This window comes from Theobroma cacao, chromosome 4 (genome assembly GCF_000208745.1).
Source record: "Theobroma cacao cultivar B97-61/B2 chromosome 4, Criollo_cocoa_genome_V2, whole genome shotgun sequence".
NCBI lineage: Eukaryota > Viridiplantae > Streptophyta > Magnoliopsida > Malvales > Malvaceae > Theobroma > Theobroma cacao.
Window position 1 is genome coordinate 25,766,356 of NC_030853.1, and position 20,683 is coordinate 25,787,038.

The window sequence follows — 20,683 nt, forward strand, 5'->3', positions numbered from 1 at the left end:
CACATCACCTTTCTCTGGTGATTGTTCTCAAGTATATGTAGAGATTTAGCACACAAGGAATGATGAGTTTCTTGTATTAGTTGTCATTTTCTTAGTTAATTGAAGTGGTGATCAGTGCATCCTGTTTCTGGTTGTCTTTATAGCAGTGGGTCGGTGAGGTTCCCATGGAATTAAGGTGGCAGTTGCTGCCTCAATGGGAGGTATCTTTCCTTTTATGAGCCCCACCTTCCATTGCTGATATTAACAGAGGGGTTGCCCATAGGAACCGGAAGGATATTTCAGATTGTAATATATATATAAGATAAATACATGTAATTTGAGGTCTTTCTGATTTTTTATTGGATGCCTTGTAGTTTGTTGCCAAATGCAAATCAATATTGAAATGTTCTGTGATTGGAGGCTTAACAGTTGCTAGCAACAACTTTGTAAACATAAAAATACATGTGCTTATGGTTAAATTGAATGGATTCCTTCATTCATTTGGTTCATTTATGAGAGGGTTTGCATAGGCATAGGCATAGGCATAGGCATGGCAAAGTATTTTTGATGCTGCAGTTAAAACAAGGGAAAACGCCAAAAGTAAAGACTCCAATGTCATCAATAATGATATCTTCACGAGAGCAATGAAGCCAAAATTGTCTTCACGAGCCCTAGTGCCAAAAAGATAGCCTTAACATATCATCAAAGAAAGCTTGTGTCTTCTAGTTAACTGCTCCTATTCTCCTTGAATCAGGTCACTGCAATTTCTCACCTTGAATCTTACAAGTATTTTCTCTTTAGAAAACTCTTTCACAAATTTGGACACAGAGAGAGAGAAGAGTTTTACATCTTATTAGAGGTATGTCGCCTTTATTAACAATGTTAAACAGTCCAAATGCTTAGAGTCCCAAGTGTGTCTTATTACAGAGAAAATGAAAACTTACCCTTCAAAATTTGACAAAATTTCATGCCAAATGTGTGGTTATATCCACACATCTGGGTCTCAAAGTAATACCTCATGGCAGAGAAATGTTATCATAGTTGTACTATTCACATAACGTTAATAGTAGTACTATTAACATAGTAGTACAATGCTAACTTAAATGTTGTCATGCTCCATATTTGTGATCATTAACTATGGCCATTCCTTTTTTTTTTTTACAAACATGAGAAATTGATGAAATTATTGAATAACAATTATTCATCTTAGATTTAGTAATTTCTATTCTTTTTAAAAATTAAGATTTAAAGTTCAAATCTCTTTTACTCGTTTGAAATTTATCAAATATATATAAAAAAATAGTTAAATTCGTGAATTGTTGTCTTAAATCTTTACATCTTAAAAAATAAAAAATATTGATCCTCGATGATTTGAGAGAACACCTACCGGAGAGTCTGAAAAGAGTACTAAAATGGGAAATGTTGATAAAGTCACAGGTATGGTACATGGATAACACACTTCTTATTCTTAATATATATGTTTGACCCAAAAATGTAATGACTTAATTCATTCAAAAGTTTGTATAAGATTTCATTTTAGCTTATGTTTCATTGACAAAAGGGTTAAAGAAAACATCCAAAAGAAAGAAATAAAGAATGGGGTGCTACCTTCTGATTTGCATTCAACTTTTTAAATACACATGCATTAAATTTTACCAACACCACTTCAATTCCATGTTGAATATTTCAAAATAAGAGTGTGGCACATGATTACATCCACTAAAAGGCAAAATTGTGCTATGGAAGATGAACAAGGTATACATATATACATACATACAATATATTTGTGGAAGAAAATCAATTTGATTTGAACAGAATGCAACGATTAATTCCTCTTTACAAGGCAAAAGCAAGTATGGAAAATTAATACCCAAAGTGGGCAGGGCAAGCAGATGAAATGACCTACTCCCACTAACGCCATTCTCAGCCTCACCCTTAAGATTACACAATCAAAACATGTCAAATTAACTCTCATTTCACGACAAGGATGCCAAACTATTCCTCTTTCATTTCTCTATCATTACCATGCTTTCCTACAAATTTAAATCGTGCAAGTTGTCTGGATCGCAACTTTTGACTCTCTCTACTAATTTAGTTAAGCAGACAAACGACTAGTCCTTGAAGGGGTTGAACTCATATAGGAAATAAAGCATCAAAATACTCGATTTATACATGTTAAATACCATTTGATTGATAATCCAAAATTCTTAAGTTAACACTAGATTTTTAGATCCTTTACTTACACGTTTTCTTTGTGATTTTTATTTCTCAATGTAGATAATCATACCCTTATGTAAAAACATGATTAATAGATAATTTGATGGTCGTAAATAGATCCCATCCTTTTGGTTCCCAGCAACTTTGTGTTTTGTTTGTTTCTGTTCTCATATATTCTTTATCAGAAAATGATGATGATCACTTCCACAGGAACATGTAAAGCTCAAAACAGATTCCCTTTTCATGAAAAGCAGACATAAATAGCCAGGTTATGTAAAACTAGCTTTGCAGTGAAGTTTCCATGGCGGCGGGTCGTCCTCATCGTAGAAGTACAAATACCAAGTGAAGTAGCTAACTAGGGGAGACTGATTTTTGCTTCATCGAAACGTTACAATCCCATTGTTGTAACTACTGTATCATTTCCAATCCTAGGTGCAATAGGCCAAGCACCCCAAAATTAAAGGTGCTGGCTTAATTGAATTGACCACTCAATCATCACAATTCGTAATCCATATTCAAATAAATTACTAGCACACATTTTTATTTAAGAACAGTTTTTTTTTTTCTCATTATCATCTGATATTCTACTGCTTTTTTCCTTCTACAGAAAAAGGGCAAAAAGTCCCACTTTTGAGTCTTGAGTGTATCTCCAAGCAAAGTGGGATAATTTAGTTGGTGACATAAATATATGGAGGCTTGATACTGTTTCCATGTCTCGCCCCACATCCATCACCTCTCCAGCGACTCAAAAAGTCTTGCTTTCAGTCCACATGAAAGAGCTCAAACAGACCAACAAAACTCCAAACTAACTGAGAAAACCCAAACCAAAACCAAAAAATGCCCATACTCAGACCACTCATCACCATCCTCTCTCTATCCTTTCTTTTCCTCCAAACTTGTGACGCTGTCTCAATTTTAGACCTCAACAATGCACTGAAAAACAGTGAAGTTGATGTCATGGTGCCAAGGGTTTGCAACAACAAGCTTGAAGATTGCTTAGAAGAGCAAGAAATGGAGTCAGAGAGCAACAGGAGAGTGCTGGTTATGCAGAGAAGGTACATTAGCTATGAGACACTGAGGAGGGACATGGTCCCATGTGCAAAGCCTGGTGCTTCTTACTATGATTGTAATGCTGGTCAGGCAAATCCTTATAACAGGGGTTGTGAGGTTATTACAAGATGTGCTAGAGGTATCAAAGATATCAAAACCTGAAAACCCAATTGTTGAAGTTAAGACTGCGGCAGCTGCTTTTTGCAATTGGTAATGTCTTGTAGTGGGTTTCTGAGATTTTTGGTGTCTTTCTGGGTCTCTTTTTTTTTTTTAAATGTTTCTGTGTTATGATTGTATATTAAAGATTCTCACTTTTAATTTTCTATATAAATGCATGTTTAGCTTGAATTTTGAGAAGATCTGGGGCTTCCTTGTTAGAGTAATTGAAAAAAAATTACTTGATGCTTGTTGGGGAAATGATGAATAATGTATGTAATCTTCTTTCTTGTCTGGTTTCTTGGTTTCTGAAAATCTATGCAGTAAGAGAAGAAGGGATAACCTGGAGTAGTTACCTGCCCTTAACATAAGCAAAGTAATTCTTCTAGATTGCAAAATCTTGGTTGTCAAGATGTTCTACTTTTGAATCAGCTACACTGATTGTCCTAATTAAAACCCCCAATGAGAACCTAAATAAAATTGTGATTTTTCTGGATTATTTGTTAAACTTTTTCTGCTGAAGAAGGAAGTCTACCTAGAGTGGAGAACAGAAGGAATGGCGAATTTACAATTAAGTCTGGCCTGTCCTTCTCCAATGGTCAATCAACTTCAAGTAAATCCAGGCACCTCTCCTGCCTACTCTATTCCATAGACTGAAGAGCCTTCATCCATAAGACAATCTCCCTCCTTAGAAAAAACAGACCTTGAGACCCCACATAAGATAAAATTCATTAATTCAATAGCATGGCTTGCTGTTGTAGGCATGTAGCAGGTTTCTGCTATAGTGCTTAGATCATTAAAGTTCTTTATTCGTTCAAGTAGAAATCAAAATCATGCTTTGCTGTAAAGGGATCATTATAATCTCCTCATTATTGCATAATCTCATCAAAATACTAATAGGTGATTAAATATTTGAGTTACCTACCTCTAGTTCTATTTAGCCCAGCGGTCCATTCTGCTTTCCCCTATGCCCCAACCTAAATGCAAGAGTTCTCTTTCTGCCATGAGTTAAAACCAGTGATTCAGTGAGGGGAATTCCATCTCATTTTAATTATCTATGTTTGAAAAACTCCTATTAGCTTTGGTCATCACATGGAGGTAGTGATTTTAAAAGCTCATACAAGACCCTCTGTTGCCTAGTTTGTTTATCACACTCGTTTCTCCTTAGTGATTTGTGTTCTTTCTCTCTTTCATTCATTTAATGAATTTTGACATTGTATCCCTTTGGGGAGTTTTGCTACATATACACATGATCATAATTGTTTGTAGACTCTATACTCACATGAGATGTTCTTATCAGTTAAATCTTCTATATATGTACCCAATCATTCTTACTTGAATAATGTTACTGTCCCTAGTTATTTGTCAACATTCCTTTCTTGTTTTTAGCAAAGCTTTCTTATTGAGCAGTATCTTAAACCAGCATTCCAGTTTATCTTTCTTTTGATTGATGACTTGTTGTTTAGACTTTTTGTGTTTGCATCTTATTCTACTTTTAAAGCTAACCTATAAACTACTATTTGTGATCTAGACTAGAAATTGTTTTCATGAACTATTGTGAAAATTAATGCTATTCAGTAAGCAACAGGTTGGCAGGTTTGACTATTGCTCATGCAAAGGGTGATTCATGATTCCTAGGTTTCAACATTGTGGTAATCCTATGGTCTTAAAATTTAAATCTCTGTACAGAGTGGGTAATTATAATAAAGCATCATAGGTGTCTCAGCCAATTGAAGTGAGTTTAGGATTATGAGACCACTGGTTGGTGGAGATAACAAAGAACTTTTTAAGGTGTTAGTTAAGCTACAAGTTTAATCTTGCTCCCTCTCCTTACTTGTGATCAAATTGAATTTTAGTGCATCTCATAATATTGATCTCAATCATTGTTTCCTTCCCCTCCTCAGCCCTGGTGGATGTGTCCTACATTGCATTTTTCACCTGCAGGAAGGACTGCAAATAACGTAAACCAAACTTAGCTCCAGAGACGCTAAGACCTGAACATTACTCTTCTTCTGCAGCTTTTCATTGCTTTGTCTATTGTTCATTTCCTTTGACATTTATGACTCCTCTCTTATGCACCAATCGGTTCAGCAGCATCATTACACCAGGCTTTAATTTATTGACCCACTGCCGATGGAATGCACTATCCTTAAATGCTGAAACACATCGCTTTTTCCATCATTTGCCCTTCGTTGCAGCACTTTATTTAGTGCCATTGGCTATTCCCACTGTCCATGGCTGAAATCCTTCTTCTTTCCCCCCACTGCACCCTCGAATCTTCTTGTGGAGACCATAAAATAGCAAATACTAAATCTTAAATTGAACTGCATTACAGTAAAATCTGGACTTAAACCTTTTGGGGACATGCAGGTTCTTTCTTCAAGCCACGATTTTGATAAAGTTTTGATCCAGAGATTGCGTGATACTAGTGATGAGGTTACTGTTATAGAAAGAAGAGCCAAGTATTTTAAGGAGATGAAAAGGGTGTAAGTACTCAAGTTGACGATTACACAATCTGTAGTGATGCTTTATGGTATGATAACGTTTAACAGAAATTGGTATCAAAATCTGAAAGAAAGTGTCCATTTGCAGGTGAAGCTGCTGTTCCCTAATGAGACTAAACTTCTTTAAGCAAGTGGCAAAGAAATAAGAAATGGAAGTACATAAATTATAGATGTAGCTGGAACTTGGAAACGTATTCTCTCTTGCTAGCCTTTATTTATTTATTTTTTTATTGGTTCGGCCAAGAGATAAAACTAGGAAGAACCCAAAAACCACAACCTAAGAAGGGACTAAACAACAGCAGAAAACAAACAAGTTGAGAAATCAATACCAGAGAGGAGCAAGACGTAGAACAAAAGTTAAAAGAGAGGAAGACATCAACTCCTAGAAAGCGGGTAGGGGGCCTCATGTCAGCATTAAAGGTAAGGAGTGTTGAGACATAGTACGGCAGGCGAGGTGGGACAAGAGCCCATTTAATTGGAGAAGCCCCTTTCAACTACCGTCACTGCTGTCCTCCCTTGCTCTGCATTTTTTTACTTTTCTGCTGCTTGCAATGTGCAAAAAGTAATCTTGATTATTCTTTTTTTTTTCTTTCGTTCTTCGAAGAACTGTCATATTAAAATATATGATTGATGGTATTAAAGCTAACACAAAATGTATTAAATTACTCTGAAATTTTAGTCTTATTTTGTACAGTCTACTAAGTTAACTTATGCAAATATTGAAGTCTTAGAGTACCTCAGCTTGCTCGTATTTAATGAAGGAAGATTGTTACTGGTGTATCAGGCAACTTCAGCTGGGTCCTTGGGTGGCCTATGCTGCTTCAGAGCATGGGTTGGATTCACAATTCCTACATCAAGACTTGCTAAATCCTCGATCTTCCGTGACAAGAAAGGCAAAGTTGGATATGTAATCTGCCTTCAGAAGCAAACCATATCATTTTTCTTCTAAAAAGAAAAGGTGGGCTGAAACATCTCTTTGGTCATCCGTCATAATTTAGTAGCTAAGACATGGAACTTCAATTTATGCCTTGGTGATGAAGGAAAGGCAACCACCAATCAAGTTATAATGGGACCATATTAACCTCTTAAAAAAAAAGAGGGCATATAGACTGCGTCGTTAGCTTTGACCAGTGTCTCTCTCTCGACCTTGAAAGTTTAAAGGGTATACTGCATATATTCCCTCGAAAGTTTATCCTCCTTCCCATGTCCGTTTTGTTGTTTTTCACTGGAAAGAAAGGGTGTTGCTGAGGCAACCAAATACATACATTGTACACGAGTTCAAAGCCCGAGCACGCATATCATCAGCTCATTGGGTCCTTGATGGAGGATAGGCTGCCTAGTCAAGCAAGGGGCATAGTGGGGCGGATTTTGGGTTGGTAGGGGCTAGACTGGGGACTCCATTTCCTTACAACAAAATATTTATCAAACCAACTCCTCCTTTTTCACTCCTTTTTTGCATCTTCCTTTTCAACTTCAATAAAATGAGAAAGAAAATATCACTACTGTTGCAAATCATGTAAAATTATTATGGCAAAGTTCTTAGTTATGTAACAGGATTGGATAAAAATAGATGTAAGGCAGCCAGCCAGCCACCAACCGCAACCATGGAAATAGCTCATCATATAAAATAAGAAAAACCTACCACCACCAACTTTTTGTTCAAATATCCTAATCTAAGATCAAACATTATCTTTCCACTAAGAAATTTCCAATACCATAACATACTTTATATAGATGTTGTTAGGGCAAAGTTGGTTGGTAAACAGGCAGAATGCAATTTCGTATTTAAAAAAAAATATCAAATAGAGCACATAAAATACATCTTTAAAAAATTATTTTATAAATAATAACACATTATTTTAAGTTATGTTATTCAAAACATATAACTACGCATATACTCAATATTAAATTATGATACATTGAGAAACAATAGGGCATTCTCTTTTGTTTTACAGAATTATAATTTACTAAAATATCCATCTGCATGAAATTTCTCAAAACTATAGAGGAATATAACCGGGGAAAGTGTAAACTATAACTACCAATTACTACTAGTAGTGATAAGCATATTTATCCGTTTTAAAACAAAACAACAGCATTAATCGACAAGTAAAATCTTAGGATGGTTTCCAGGAAAGTGAAATCATTTATAATTTGCAGTCTGTGTGAGAAAGATTAGTTGGCTTTTTACTTTGGACATAGTATATAATTGCATTATTTGATGCATGTGACGGCGATGTTGGGTGTCAATGACAAGAAATAGAAAGTCAGCGGCGAGAGGATGCCCTGGACTAGCGGGAATTGGAGGGATATTGCGTGATGATAAAGGACAACCGATGATTCTCTTTGCAAAATTCATTGGCATTGCGGATTCAAATTTGGCAGAGGTTAGAGCAGTGAAGGAAGGAATGATGATATCCGCGGTTTCAAAGTGGAATGATAGTCACAAATTTGTTATTGAAAGTGATTCGAGTAACGTGGTCACATGGATTCGGTCACCGGAAGAAGCACCTTGGAGGATGATGCGTAAATGGTTGATACAGACTGAGAGAATAAAAGAGAAACTAGGAGATTAGGAGATTCATCACATCAAACATGCTGCCGGTTTTCAATTAAGTGTGCTGTTTGTTTCCCTTGCGGCACTTTGGTCAGAAATATCTGGATCTTCCTCTGGGTCCTTGTGAAATGTAGGACAATATGATGCTGTTAGTTTTGTTCTAAGGAATGGGATGCTCTGCATAGAGAGAAATGCTTTGCTTTTTGGATGTAACGTTTTTCGTTTGGGGTCAGTTTTTGTAAATAGGTAGGAATCACAGTTTCTTTTGGTCTTCTTTTCGTTTCTGTTCAGGATGAAATCCAAGGGCGAGATATTGGGAAGGTATACTGATCTGGATGTGAGTATACCAACCTATATTCGGTGTCATTGTTGATAAGGATGATTTTTGTCTTTGGGTAGAGGGAAATCATCTTCTTCCCACCGCGTTTTTAATGAAATCCCTTTTTAACTTTAATAAAAAAAATGACAAGAAATAGAAAGTGAAAGTGAAAGCAAATTGCTTCTCCTTTTCTCATTTTGATAATTAATTTGATAACCACATGCAGCAAAACTGCACTGCATCAGTGGTAATATTATCTCCCACACAGCCCTCAACACCTTATTCAAACCCGTCTGGTCTTCTTCATCGAGAGACCAATCCATTTCTTTTCCGCCAATAACTTTCCAACCACCCACACAAAACTCCTACAAAAATCAAAACCTAACAATCTAACCACAAATCATCAATAAAATTATAGTAAAAGAAACAATTTCAAACCATCCGGATGTATTTTTTTTATCGTCAAACTCTCTCCAACTCTCTCCTCAGTACCTGTAGTGAGCAGGCTTGTAGGGACCCTCAACGGGCACGCTAATGTAATCAGCTTGTTCCTTGCTGAGCTTGGTGAGCTTAGCTCCAAGCTTGGCAAGGTGAAGAGCAGCAACCTTCTCATCAAGGTGCTTGGGCAAAACATACACCTTTTTCTCATACTTGCCGGTTGCCTTCTCATTCCACAGCTCAAGCTGGGCAATCACCTGGTTTGTGAATGAGCAGGACATAACAAAACTGGGATGGCCAGTGGCACAGCCCAAGTTCATGAGACGCCCCTCAGCCAATACGATGATACCTGAGTTGGTATCAGGGAAGACCCACCTATCAGTTTGAGGCTTGATGGTGATGCGCTTGACACCAGGATAGTTCTCAAGACCACACATATCGATTTCATTGTCAAAGTGACCAATGTTGCAAACAATGGCATTGTTCTTCATCTTCCTCATGTGATCAACCATGATGATGTCTTTGTTACCAGTGGTGGTGACAAAGATATCAGCCTCGCAGACAACATCCTCAAGAGTCAGAACCTGAAGTCCTTCCATAAGAGCCTGAAGTGCACAGATGGGATCAATCTCAGTGACAATGACGCGAGCACCAGCTTGTTTCAAGGCTGCAGCGCAGCCCTTGCCAACATCACCATAACCACAGACAACAGCAACCTTGCCAGCAATCATGACATCAGTTGCTCTCATCAAACCATCAGGAAGAGAGTGACGGCACCCATACAAGTTATCAAACTGTTCCAAAAGATCAAATCATAGCAACAATTAAATTGAATCCAGAAATGATAATTAAAACCGCAAATTCAATTAATGAACAAGAGGCTGTTAGCATTTTGCAATTGAAATCTATTTAACAACTACCTAAGAAATCATAGAAAAAAAAAAACAAAGATCAGGAAACTGAAGCAAAGTTAAAATATCCCTTATTTACATTTACCTACGTGAATACTAATGAAAGTTAATTTTGAAAAAACGACTTATAATTTAAATGAATGCGCATCAAATACAAACTCACTTGAACTGACTACTTCGCTTTTCCGGATAAACAAAATAAATTTTTGTATCAATGATTAAAATGAAGATCCAAGAACATGTTTACAAAAACCCAAGTTGCAAATCAGAACAGAACACTACTGACAGTAAAAACAGGGCCAGCAAACAACAGATCTGAAGCAATTTAAGAAAGATGACTGTCATTTCGAAATCATTTCATCAGATCTACATCAAAATAATCAGATCCATTATGTAAGATGCTGGAAACTAAAGCAGCAATAATAAATGAAAACATATATATACCTTGCTCTTGGTGACAGAGTCATTGACATTAATAGCGGGAAACAACAAGGATCCATTGGCCTGCATCTGATAAAGCCTCTTAACTCCAGTTGTAGTTTCCTCAGAAACACCAACTAATCTATTCTTCATCCTGGTATACTTCTTGCGATCTGTCTTCAACCCATCTCTGATTATCGTCAAAACAATTTGGAACTCAGCGTTATCTGTAGAAGCCGGATCCGGGAGCTGCCCAGTTTTCTCATAAACCTCCTCGGCTTTAACTCCTTCGTGGATCAACAAAGTAGCATCCCCACCATCATCCACGATTAGATCGGGTCCACCAGTGGGACCCCAGTCGAGGGCTCTCTCGGTACACCACCAGTACTCCTGGAGGGTCTCCCCTTTCCAGGCAAATACAGCAGCGGAGTCACGAGCGATGGCGGAGGCGGCGTGGTCTTGGGTTGAGAAAATGTTGCATGAGCACCAACGGACTTCGGCTCCGAGGGCGGTGAGCGTTTCGATGAGAACAGCGGTTTGGATGGTCATGTGGAGGGAACCGGTGATTTTAGCTCCTTTGAAAGGTTGGGAAGGGCCGAATTCGGTTCTGCAAGCCATGAGACCGGGCATTTCGACCTCGGCCAACTCAATCTCGAGACGACCGAAGTCGGCCTGAGACATGTCCTTGACCTTGTACTCACGGCCGCTTGAGGTTTTCTCGACCAAAAGAGACATGGCTACAAGAGAAAGAGTAAAGAGTAAGAGGAAGAAGGCACTCTCCCTTGGAAGAGGAAGGAAGTGTTGATAAAATGGAGAGAGTGGGAAGTGGCGAGGGATGCTCGGGGGAGTAGGGATGTTATAAATAGGTTAGAGAGGTGAAATGAACGGCCAAGATTGGGTGGGGGGTTTGGTGGATCTTGGTAAAAACCTAAATTATTTGGGTGTATATTGGTTAGGCGTAGGGAACGCAGCATGAAGCGGGGCCCCTTGGATGTCTTGCTTTTACAGAGTCGTCTTACATTTCTACTAACTCAGTTGCTTGATCCGTTTTATCACTTCAGCTAGTCCTTATCTCTTCCTGCTTTTCCTTCATTCACCACTAGCAGCATTGCCTAGTAAAACTTCCCTCGTTTCTTCCCCTCTCTCACCTACAACTCTCAAGTAAAATTGATTTGCTTTTGTTTTCATTTTTTGCACAATTAGTGAAACTATTAAACTCTATCTATCTCCAAGTAAAAAGATTTGAGTGAAACAAGTAATTTTTACCATTTGTATCCTGATTTAACAATTACAACATTCTGTATGTTCTGAATTTTGCAACTTCAATTGAAAGGTCCCCAAGATTTGATTGCAATTTCAAAGAGTTAAAAGATATATCTTCTTTTTCATTTGTCTCTAAAATTCAATAAACTTTCCAAAGTTAATGCCAGTTTCCACTTGGGCATGTTTGTGGTGATACTAAAATATAATGCAAAAGTATAGAGTAAGAGACTCAAAATAATACATGTATAATTATAAATATGTGCTATGTTTTTTATACGTAGGTCTTAACTTTGTTGGTTCATCCACCTCTTAATGGTGGGCACTCCTATAGGGCTCTAATTCTAATCTCAACTCCAGCAGGAATATATACATATATATAAAAGAAAGAGAGAGAGAATTATCTCTGATTTTTTCTATTAGGTCCCTCACTTGCTTTTTTATTTTTTATTTTTTATTTTTATTTTTATTTTTGTAATAAAAATAAGTTAATTATTGAACCCATTCTAATAAAAAATCGGTTGCAAGTTAGATGAAATGAAATGATTGATTAATTATGGAAAAAGAAAAAGAAAAATGAAATGATTATTTGTAATGTTTAATAATATTGATTACCATAAAGGATTATGATCTTGCCATGTATAATTGTGGTAGTAAATTCCTAATGAACAGATAGCAAGAATGCTCCATTTTCTGTTGTGGTACAAAAATGATATTGCTTTACATTTGAGCTTTTTTTCTTTTTGAAAGACGTATATATTCACCTTTTTATATGATGAATCCAAAGTTCATTTATTTATAAATTAACAGAAAATCATAATAATTTTTTGAAGGAACTAATATATATTTTTTATTTAGTGGTTAAGTTAGATAATCTCCTCCTTATTTATATATAACCATTTATATTTTCATCTTTATCCCACCACCCCACTATCTTTACCAAAATTTTATTACTATTAATTATTAAAAACAAAACTCACTTCTAGTTGTTTAAAACATACTTACATTCTTAAATTTTAATCATAATTTTACGTAAATTTATTAATTTTAAAATGAATATTTTGACAATAACATAAGTGAACAACTATAAGATATCTAAAATACTTTTATTCTTTTTCCACCTTTTTAAAAAACAAATCTCGTTACTTTAATTCGAGTGGCCAGCCACCCAATGTTCGGATTTGGTTGGGAAGTGCCAGATTCAACCATATCATGCTCTCTTGGTGCTCCTCAAGGGAAAAGAAGCATGGAGGCATGGGGTGGCCGATGACGAGGTGATCGAGTTGAGACTTAGAGAGTTTTTTTTTTTTTGAAAAGAGAGAAAAAAATTTTAAAAATAAAAAATATAGTTCATATGATAATAATTTTTAAAATTAAGAAAAGGTAAAATTATATTAAAAAATTAACATATCGTCAAATTAAGAGAAACATCATAATTAACTAACAGTATGACTTATGTATTTAGTTAAAATATTTTTTTAAAAAAAAGATGATACATTTTAAAAATTAATAGATATTTGCAGAATTATGATAAAAAATTGATAACCTCAATATATTTTACCCAAAAACTATTCATTAACACAACCCAAACTTGTAATTAATTATTTATATTTCTTTAAATAGATCAAAATTTCAAATTGGAATCTTCCAATTCTTTCTAACTTTTTCTTATGTTCAAAGGAAAAAAATTTCTCATAATCAGGGTTTGAACTTTTAATATTAAACAATAACTTTAATAATCTGTTTATAGAAAATCAATACCTCTAAAAATCTTAGATAAGACAACATGATGTCCCGTGTTTCTAAAGAAAAGACGGCTAACATTTTATTGAGTGTTCATGTTACTTCTTCTATTTTCAAACATCAAAGAATTAAAAAAAAAAGTCTAATTCTTAAAAATTCTAAATTATTGTTAATTTTATTTTTCTCTTTCCGGATTTTTTTTTTTAAAAATGGGAAAATTTTGGATCTAATTAGAGTACTGTAAGGTACTACTCCTACAGCAAATACCATTGAATCAAGCTAAGATCTTTGAGAATAGGATGATTTCGTGGGACCCTTTTAAACAAAACAGCATAGATCCTCCTTTAGTATAGAAAGGGAAAAGGCGAAGCTTGCGTCGGTGGCCGTTTGGTAAGGATAAAAAAATTGAAAATATCTAAGTAAGTAATAATGTTAAAAGCAGTGGACAAAATTTAGTTTTGTGGGGGCAGACGGTGGGCATGGGAAAATTTAGTTTTCCCACCAAAGACAGTAGCAGCAGGGGAATATTGCCATGTGCTTGTGGGTTTGCACCGTTGTGGATCTCACGTTTGCTGTAAAGACGAGACTTCTTACCATGAGGCCAGTTGTGTTGTTCAAAGCATGCGCTCATTTTCACGACAGTACGTTTACGTTCACAACTTTAGATTCACCTATTTTAAAAAATGAATTAAACTTAATCAATAAGATAACTTCTTGATTTTTTTTATTTTTACTTTTAAGAAAATCGGGAGACATGTAAATTTCTTCTGACTTTTAAATCAAAATAAATATATTAAAAATTATCTTCTTTATTAAATGATAATACATCAAAATAAAAAATTTATAAAACTCAGAATTTAATACCACTTGCATTGAAATGAATTATTTAAATAATTGAGCTAACTTCTCACTGTCTGCATCCCATACCAACAAATTATGTGACTTCAATTAAAAAAATCAAAGATGAAATTATTTGATTAATTTCATATATAACATGTAATTTTCTTTGTAGATCCGAATATTTGGTGAAGCCACCTAATTTTTTTTAATTAATCAAAGAAGGTGTACATAAATTGCTTGTCCTTTCTTTTCTTAATCTTTCTTCTACCTATATAATATTAAAAGTTAACCCAAACTACCCAACAAAACATAGCATACGTATAATTTTATTTTGCGTTTAAGAAATGTAGAGTGAGGGTTGGCCGCAGATCTAGATCACAGTTTGAGCCCCGAGAGGAGGAAACTGGACGAAACATAGATTCTATTTCCATATCTTTGTAGTAGGTGGAGTATGGATGACGACTTTTGCTTGTTTAAGTGTCTGACATTTTCATAAAGTCGACAGATGTTGAACCATTAATAATTTAGTATATGGGCCAATTAGAATCAAGGAAAATAAGGATATAAATATTTCATAATTATACATTCAAATATTTAGTTTATTAATTGTGTATAATTTTTCTACCTAAAAAGTAAAATTTGAATCTTATTTTTCTCAAATTAAAAAAAAACTTCTATAGATGTAATTTTTTTTCTTTCTATTTAAGAGCACATATTCATTCATGATCTTTAATCTTTCAAATTATTATTGGTTTAAATAAAATATTCTTACAATTCATCACTCATCTTAATTTTTGAGTTCTAAATATTTTTACAAGCTTAAAATATTTCAATGATTAAACTTAGATTATAATAATTTAAGAATTTTGATTTTAAATCTTAAAATAGAAGAAATAAAGATTATGAATACGACTTTTCATTCTGCATTAAGACAATCATTGAAAGAAAAAAAAAAAAGAGGAAGCTTTAATTTTGAAAATGGAAAACCGACATTTGTCAAGACAAATTGACAAGCTTTGGCAACTCCTCATTCCTGAAGCTAAAAGCAGTAAATTCTTGTATGATATCTTATTTTAATAACCAATACAGCGACAATCAAGCTTCAAAAGGAGGCATACTAGTCCAGACTGCAATATTCTATCTCTCTCCAAGGAATAAAAAAAAAAAACAAAACAAAAGGTACAACAACACATGGATTAAATAATGAGCCTTGATGACCAAAAATTCTAAAGTTAAATGCGCACGTAAAAAGGACTGGTCATCTTTTTGTGCGTTGTAATTAGCAGAAAATATGAATTTAATTTATTTTTACTACTACTTTGACAACAACATTGACAAACTAATTTATGTTTGAAGTCTAACTGGCAGCAACCAGCTGAATTCTCCAAAGAAAATGGACAATTTTCTACTTCTTCCCATCACATTCATGTAAAGTTGATATGAGTAATTTATACATTAGAATTTAAATAAAACGAAGCAGAGTTGGCACGGTTTTCTGCCTCCACTGGACTCGAACTCTAGTTGGGTTGGTGAGGGTTGGTAAGGCTTTGCTTGTCATCTTATTTCACATTAATAATAATAAACAAAACCCATTATTATTCTTGGCACATTTAAAATCTTGCTGTTATCTCTGATTATTTTTGTCATTATTAATCGGTTTACATTTAAAATCAAATGGGAACCGGTGAACTTTTGGGTGGGTTTGGAAACCAGGCCACAAAAATGGTTGAAATTAACCAGAAAGGTCCACCATGGTCACCAACCCCAGAAGGTCTGCTGACTGCTACGGCAGGGAAAAGGGACGAAGTGGAGGAAAGGAAAAGGGTCGATTTTCAGGCGGGGGTTGGTGGCGTTGAAATGACAGAGTTGCCACTCAACAACCCCATTAGCGACCAACCGACTTGAGACTGGGGAGTAATTTGAATGAAACTTGTCTTCATGGGGATTGCACTTGTTCCTAACATTTACCAACCCCTGGATGGCGACATCGAACGTCCATCATCCCCTCCTCATCCTGGTCAGCAGAAATGTGGAGCGATTCAGTCCATGACTTGCATGTCATGTTAGGTGTATGATTATGGTCACTTAACTAAGTGTTGCTTGATTGATTTGATCCTGTTATATCGAATCAAGTTTTTGACCTTGCTTGATTAGAAGCCTGATTAAGCGTTTTCAACCCCCTTTTTTAGGGCAGGTTTTTAGCTTCATTCTGGGAGCAAGTAGTTAAAATCAAAGCCTAACAAAGTACATATGGTATTGATAGCTCTTCTTAAGCCTATCTTTTAATTCACAAAATTGATCAATAATACGGTGAAATCAAGATGTGCATTAAATTATGGTTTCTATAGAGTTACATTCATAAGTTGCAATTACTTTATAATCAAACGGTTTTCAACCAGTATATTTTATTTAAATTATGGTTAGGAAAATGACGTGGGAACCCAATTCAATAGCCCTTTGCTTTGACGGGAAAAGAGTTGTGGTTGCAGCTTGTTATGCTTGTTCATCTTTCATAGTCATCAGTAGGTATGTTGCAAAGTACACCATACGAGGAGGATTCTTTTGCTCATAACCTACGGTTTATTGTACTGTTGTCCAAGTAACGCACCCAAATAAGCTACATCTATTTATATTACTAATAATTATTACTAAATCTACTATGACACTTAGTAGAATTTAATTTGGACTACTGTAATATGCTAATAATATCAATTGGTACATCTCAATGCATATGTTCATTCATATTTCAAAAAATCAACAAAATTTGTCAATAAGCATATTAAGAAGTTTTAGTTATAAATTTTCATTTTCTTTTAATATTACATGATAAGATTATGTAACATTAATTTAAATATTTGAAAAAATTAATTTAGGGTTTAAACTCAAGTTTGATCAAAATTTAATTGAATAAAAAAGTAAAATATGAAAAGATGAAAAATGCTTGGTTCTGGTAAGCAAGCAAAGGCCACCTACAGCAACCTAAAATGCATCCATTAAATTAAGGTAAATTAGTAAACAAAAAAAATAAAAAGACAAAAAAAGGGGGCCATAAAAGTACTTTCACCAACCTCATCAAAGTCTTCTATAAATTCCCAAAAACTTCCTCCTCCCCCCACCTGTCCTCACCATTTCCCCCATTTCCAACCTCCTCCTGCTCTCTCTTCTCTCCCTCTCTCGCTAAACATGGATCCAGTGAACGCTTGGGGCAACTCCTCCCTGGAATCCGTCGACCCTGAGATCCACGACCTCATCGAGAAAGAGAAGCGTCGTCAATGCCGCGGCATCGAGCTGATCGCTTCCGAGAACTTTACTTCCTTCGCTGTTATTGAAGCTCTCGGCAGTGCCCTCACCAACAAGTACTCCGAGGGCATGCCAGGGAACCGATACTACGGAGGCAACGAATTCATCGACGAGATCGAGAACCTCTGCAGAGCTCGCGCTCTGCAGGCTTTCCATCTCGACCCCACCAAGTGGGGTGTCAATGTACAGCCTTACTCGGGTTCACCGGCAAACTTTGCCGCTTACACGGCTATTCTCCAGCCCCATGATAGGATCATGGGTCTGGATTTACCCTCCGGTGGTCACTTGACTCACGGGTATTATACCTCCGGAGGAAAGAAGATTTCTGCAACCTCCATTTACTTTGAGAGTTTGCCTTACAAGGTGAACTCGAGTACTGGATACATTGACTACGATAAGTTGGAAGAGAAGGGCCTGGATTTCAGGCCCAAGCTTATTATTTGCGGTGGGAGTGCGTATCCTAGGGACTGGGATTACGCCAGGTTCAGGGCCGTCGCAGACAAGTGTGGTGCTCTGTTGTTGTGTGATATGGCTCACATTAGTGGACTCGTTGCCGCTCAGGTATTGTTTTAATAAGATCTTATTTTGTTCTTCCTTGGTCTTGCATGTTATTGGATGGTGGTGTTAGATCTGAGTTTTACTTGGGATTTCAATTGTTTGTATGATATTATAATTTTTATGGATTGGATCTGGGGTTTGTGGGATTTAGCATGACTTTTTCCTATTCTTGATTTGGGTTTTAAAGTTTTTTCTTATTAGATCATTTTGATGTGACATTGTATTGTTGCTAGCTTTGTTTTAATTTTTTGTGGGTCATTTGCATTATAGTCATAGTCTGTAAAATGATTTCTAGGTGCAAAATATGCACTCATTTTCTGTCTTTTAATGCATATACAGTACCATTTTTAGGTCTGAAATGGAGAAAATGAGTTCAACTTAATACTCTTCTCTTGTATTTGGCCGACACTTTTATGTTGTCTTGGAGATCAAATGTTGGAATGGATTTTATGAATGAAATGTGTTTTCATTAAATATGAATCAGATTTGGGGAGTCTAAGTGTAGCTAGGTCTCTATTGAATCTTTTGGCTAAAATAATGGGGATGGGGAATGAAAATGTGAGTGGATCTAAAGATGACTTCCCGATAGTTTATTTTATTAGGTACTTTTCCAAAGTTTTCTTTTAAAATGTAAAATATGTCTCTCAATCTTTGTTTCAATATGAAGTTGGTTAGATATGCAGAATTACAAAATTTCATGTTTAAAGTTTGTCCGATTGTATATTTCATTATTATTAAATTCCTTGATGTAGTAGCTCTGGAATGTAGGACTGTCTTTTTTCTTTTCTTCTCAAGGATTATTGAATTAAAATTTCATATCTTAATTCTTACTGGTTTTATTGTTGGAGTAGGAGGCAGCAAACCCCTTTGAGTTCTGTGACATAGTCACAACCACCACCCACAAGAGCTTGAGGGGTCCTAGGGCTGGTATGATCTTCTACCGCAAGGGACCAAAACCACCAAAGAAGGGCCAGCCAGAAGATGCCGTGTATGACTTTGAAGACAAGATCAACTTTGCAGTTTTCCCATCCCTTCAGGGTGGTCCCCACAATCACCAAATTGGTGCTCTTGCTGTTGCCCTAAAACAAGCCATGGCACCTGGGTTTAAGGCTTATGCTAAACAAGTTAAGGCCAATGCAGTTGCCCTTGGAAACTACCTGATGAGCAAGGGATACAAGCTTGTAACTGGGGGAACTGAGAACCACCTTGTTCTTTGGGATCTGCGACCTCTTGGATTGACTGGTAAGTCAGTGGAATTACTTGGTCTGAAGTTATGGATTGATATGTCTTTGATTTAATTCTGATCTTTTTGTCATTCTTCTTGCAGGCAACAAGGTTGAGAAGCTTTGTGACCTGTGCAACATCACTGTCAACAAGAATGCTGTATTTGGTGACAGCAGTGCCTTGGCCCCTGGAGGAGTGCGAATTGGTAAGAGCTGCTGCATAACTTTGGATCATATCTTCTAGAGGTTTATTTAAGTGAAATCAAGGCTGCCACAATGTTTGTTTGTTAAAAATGACTTTTACCAGAAAAATGGCTTGGAATTACTGACACCTAATTTATCTTGTCCATCAGTATTATTTAGAAACAGTTTATATTAGAAGTTGTTTTCTTTGGATTTTCTCTTGTATGTCTATTGGTTTTTGTGTATATCTGCACTGTAATCCTTTGGTAGTGAGAGATGACATAACTCTTACAAGTTTGGTCAAACTTTTATTAGAAATGGCCCTAGTTTTTTTGGTGCCAACAGTTGAATGCAAGTTGGTGTTTGACAGGTACCCCTGCCATGACTTCAAGAGGTTTGCTTGAGAAGGACTTTGAACAAATAGGAGAGTTCCTCCACCAAGCTGTGACCATCACCTTGAACATCCAAAAGCAGTATGGAAAGCTCTTGAAGGACTTCAACAAAGGTTTGGTGAACAACAAGGAGATTGAAGAGCTCAAGGCTGATGTTGAGAAGTTTGCATCCTCCTTTGACATGCCTGGCTTCAAGATGTCCGAAATGAAGTACAAGGATTAGGTCTGAATAGTAATCATTGGTATTGCTGTTATAATCAGCATCTGTCTTTGGGAAGGTGCCTCTGTTGATGTCTAATGAGTGGAAAAAAGAAGGAAAAAGACAAGGGAAAAGAAAATGAAGCCAAATGCTTCCATCCATGGTTTTCCTTGTCTGAGAGGTTAGTGGTCATTTTCATATGCTTTTTAAGTTTTCACCTAAACCCTATCTTATAAGGGTTTGCATAAAGTTATGTACCAATTTTATTATATTCTTTTTTGTTGCCGGAGTGTTTGGGGTTTTATTTACCAATAAACGTGAAATGCGAGTTTATAATTGGTAAACGAAATTCGTGGTCGTCGATTCTTGAAAAAAACAAAGAAAAGAAAAAGCTATATGGAATTTGCGGTTGCCTTTTCAGAGGTTGACAACAT

The 20,683-nt window shown here is 35.9% G+C and overlaps 3 protein-coding genes and 1 long non-coding RNA gene across 4 annotated transcripts; 3 read left to right on the plus strand and 1 right to left on the minus strand.

Annotated features, from left to right (window-relative positions):
- On the plus strand, nt 2,572–3,648 carry LOC108660419 (protein RALF-like 24). Its single transcript, XM_018118617.1, has 2 exons — nt 2,572–2,659; nt 2,804–3,648. Exon 2 carries the CDS (start codon nt 3,034–3,036, stop codon nt 3,406–3,408), a length of 375 nt encoding a protein of 124 aa, XP_017974106.1. The 5' UTR covers nt 2,572–2,659; nt 2,804–3,033; the 3' UTR covers nt 3,409–3,648.
- LOC18602641 lies at nt 4,565–6,590 on the plus strand. The gene is made up of 2 exons (XR_001927309.1): nt 4,565–5,888; nt 5,995–6,590. It is a non-coding gene; the product is annotated as an uncharacterized LOC18602641 (long non-coding RNA).
- On the minus strand, nt 8,939–11,394 carry LOC18602642 (adenosylhomocysteinase). Its single transcript, XM_018119875.1, has 2 exons — nt 10,576–11,394; nt 8,939–10,014 (listed from the first exon to the last, which is right to left on the minus strand). The coding sequence occupies exons 1-2, from the start codon at nt 11,284–11,286 to the stop codon at nt 9,268–9,270; spliced, it is 1,458 nt and encodes a 485-aa protein (XP_017975364.1). The 5' UTR covers nt 11,287–11,394; the 3' UTR covers nt 8,939–9,267.
- LOC18602644 (serine hydroxymethyltransferase 4) lies at nt 17,502–20,682 on the plus strand. The gene is made up of 4 exons (XM_007034156.2): nt 17,502–18,255; nt 19,104–19,494; nt 19,580–19,681; nt 20,029–20,682. Exons 1-4 carry the CDS (start codon nt 17,578–17,580, stop codon nt 20,271–20,273), a joined length of 1,416 nt encoding a protein of 471 aa, XP_007034218.2. The 5' UTR covers nt 17,502–17,577; the 3' UTR covers nt 20,274–20,682.

Excerpts from the sequence above, each read along its gene's own strand:
- LOC18602644 (XM_007034156.2), top strand. The coding sequence starts at position 17,578 with ATGGATCCAGTGAACGCTTGGGGCAACTCCTCCCTGGAATCCGTCGAC. Across the intron at positions 18,256-19,103 it reads GTGGACTCGTTGCCGCTCAG|GAGGCAGCAAACCCCTTTGA; the intron begins GTATTGTTTTAA and ends TTGTTGGAGTAG. Across the intron at positions 19,495-19,579 it reads GCGACCTCTTGGATTGACTG|GCAACAAGGTTGAGAAGCTT; the intron begins GTAAGTCAGTGG and ends TTCTTCTTGCAG.
- LOC18602642 (XM_018119875.1), bottom strand. The coding sequence starts at position 11,286 with ATGTCTCTTTTGGTCGAGAAAACCTCAAGCGGCCGTGAGTACAAGGTC. Across the intron at positions 10,015-10,575 it reads ACTCTGTCACCAAGAGCAAG|TTTGATAACTTGTATGGGTG; the intron begins GTATATATATGT and ends CTTTTGGAACAG.
- LOC108660419 (XM_018118617.1), top strand. The coding sequence starts at position 3,034 with ATGCCCATACTCAGACCACTCATCACCATCCTCTCTCTATCCTTTCTT.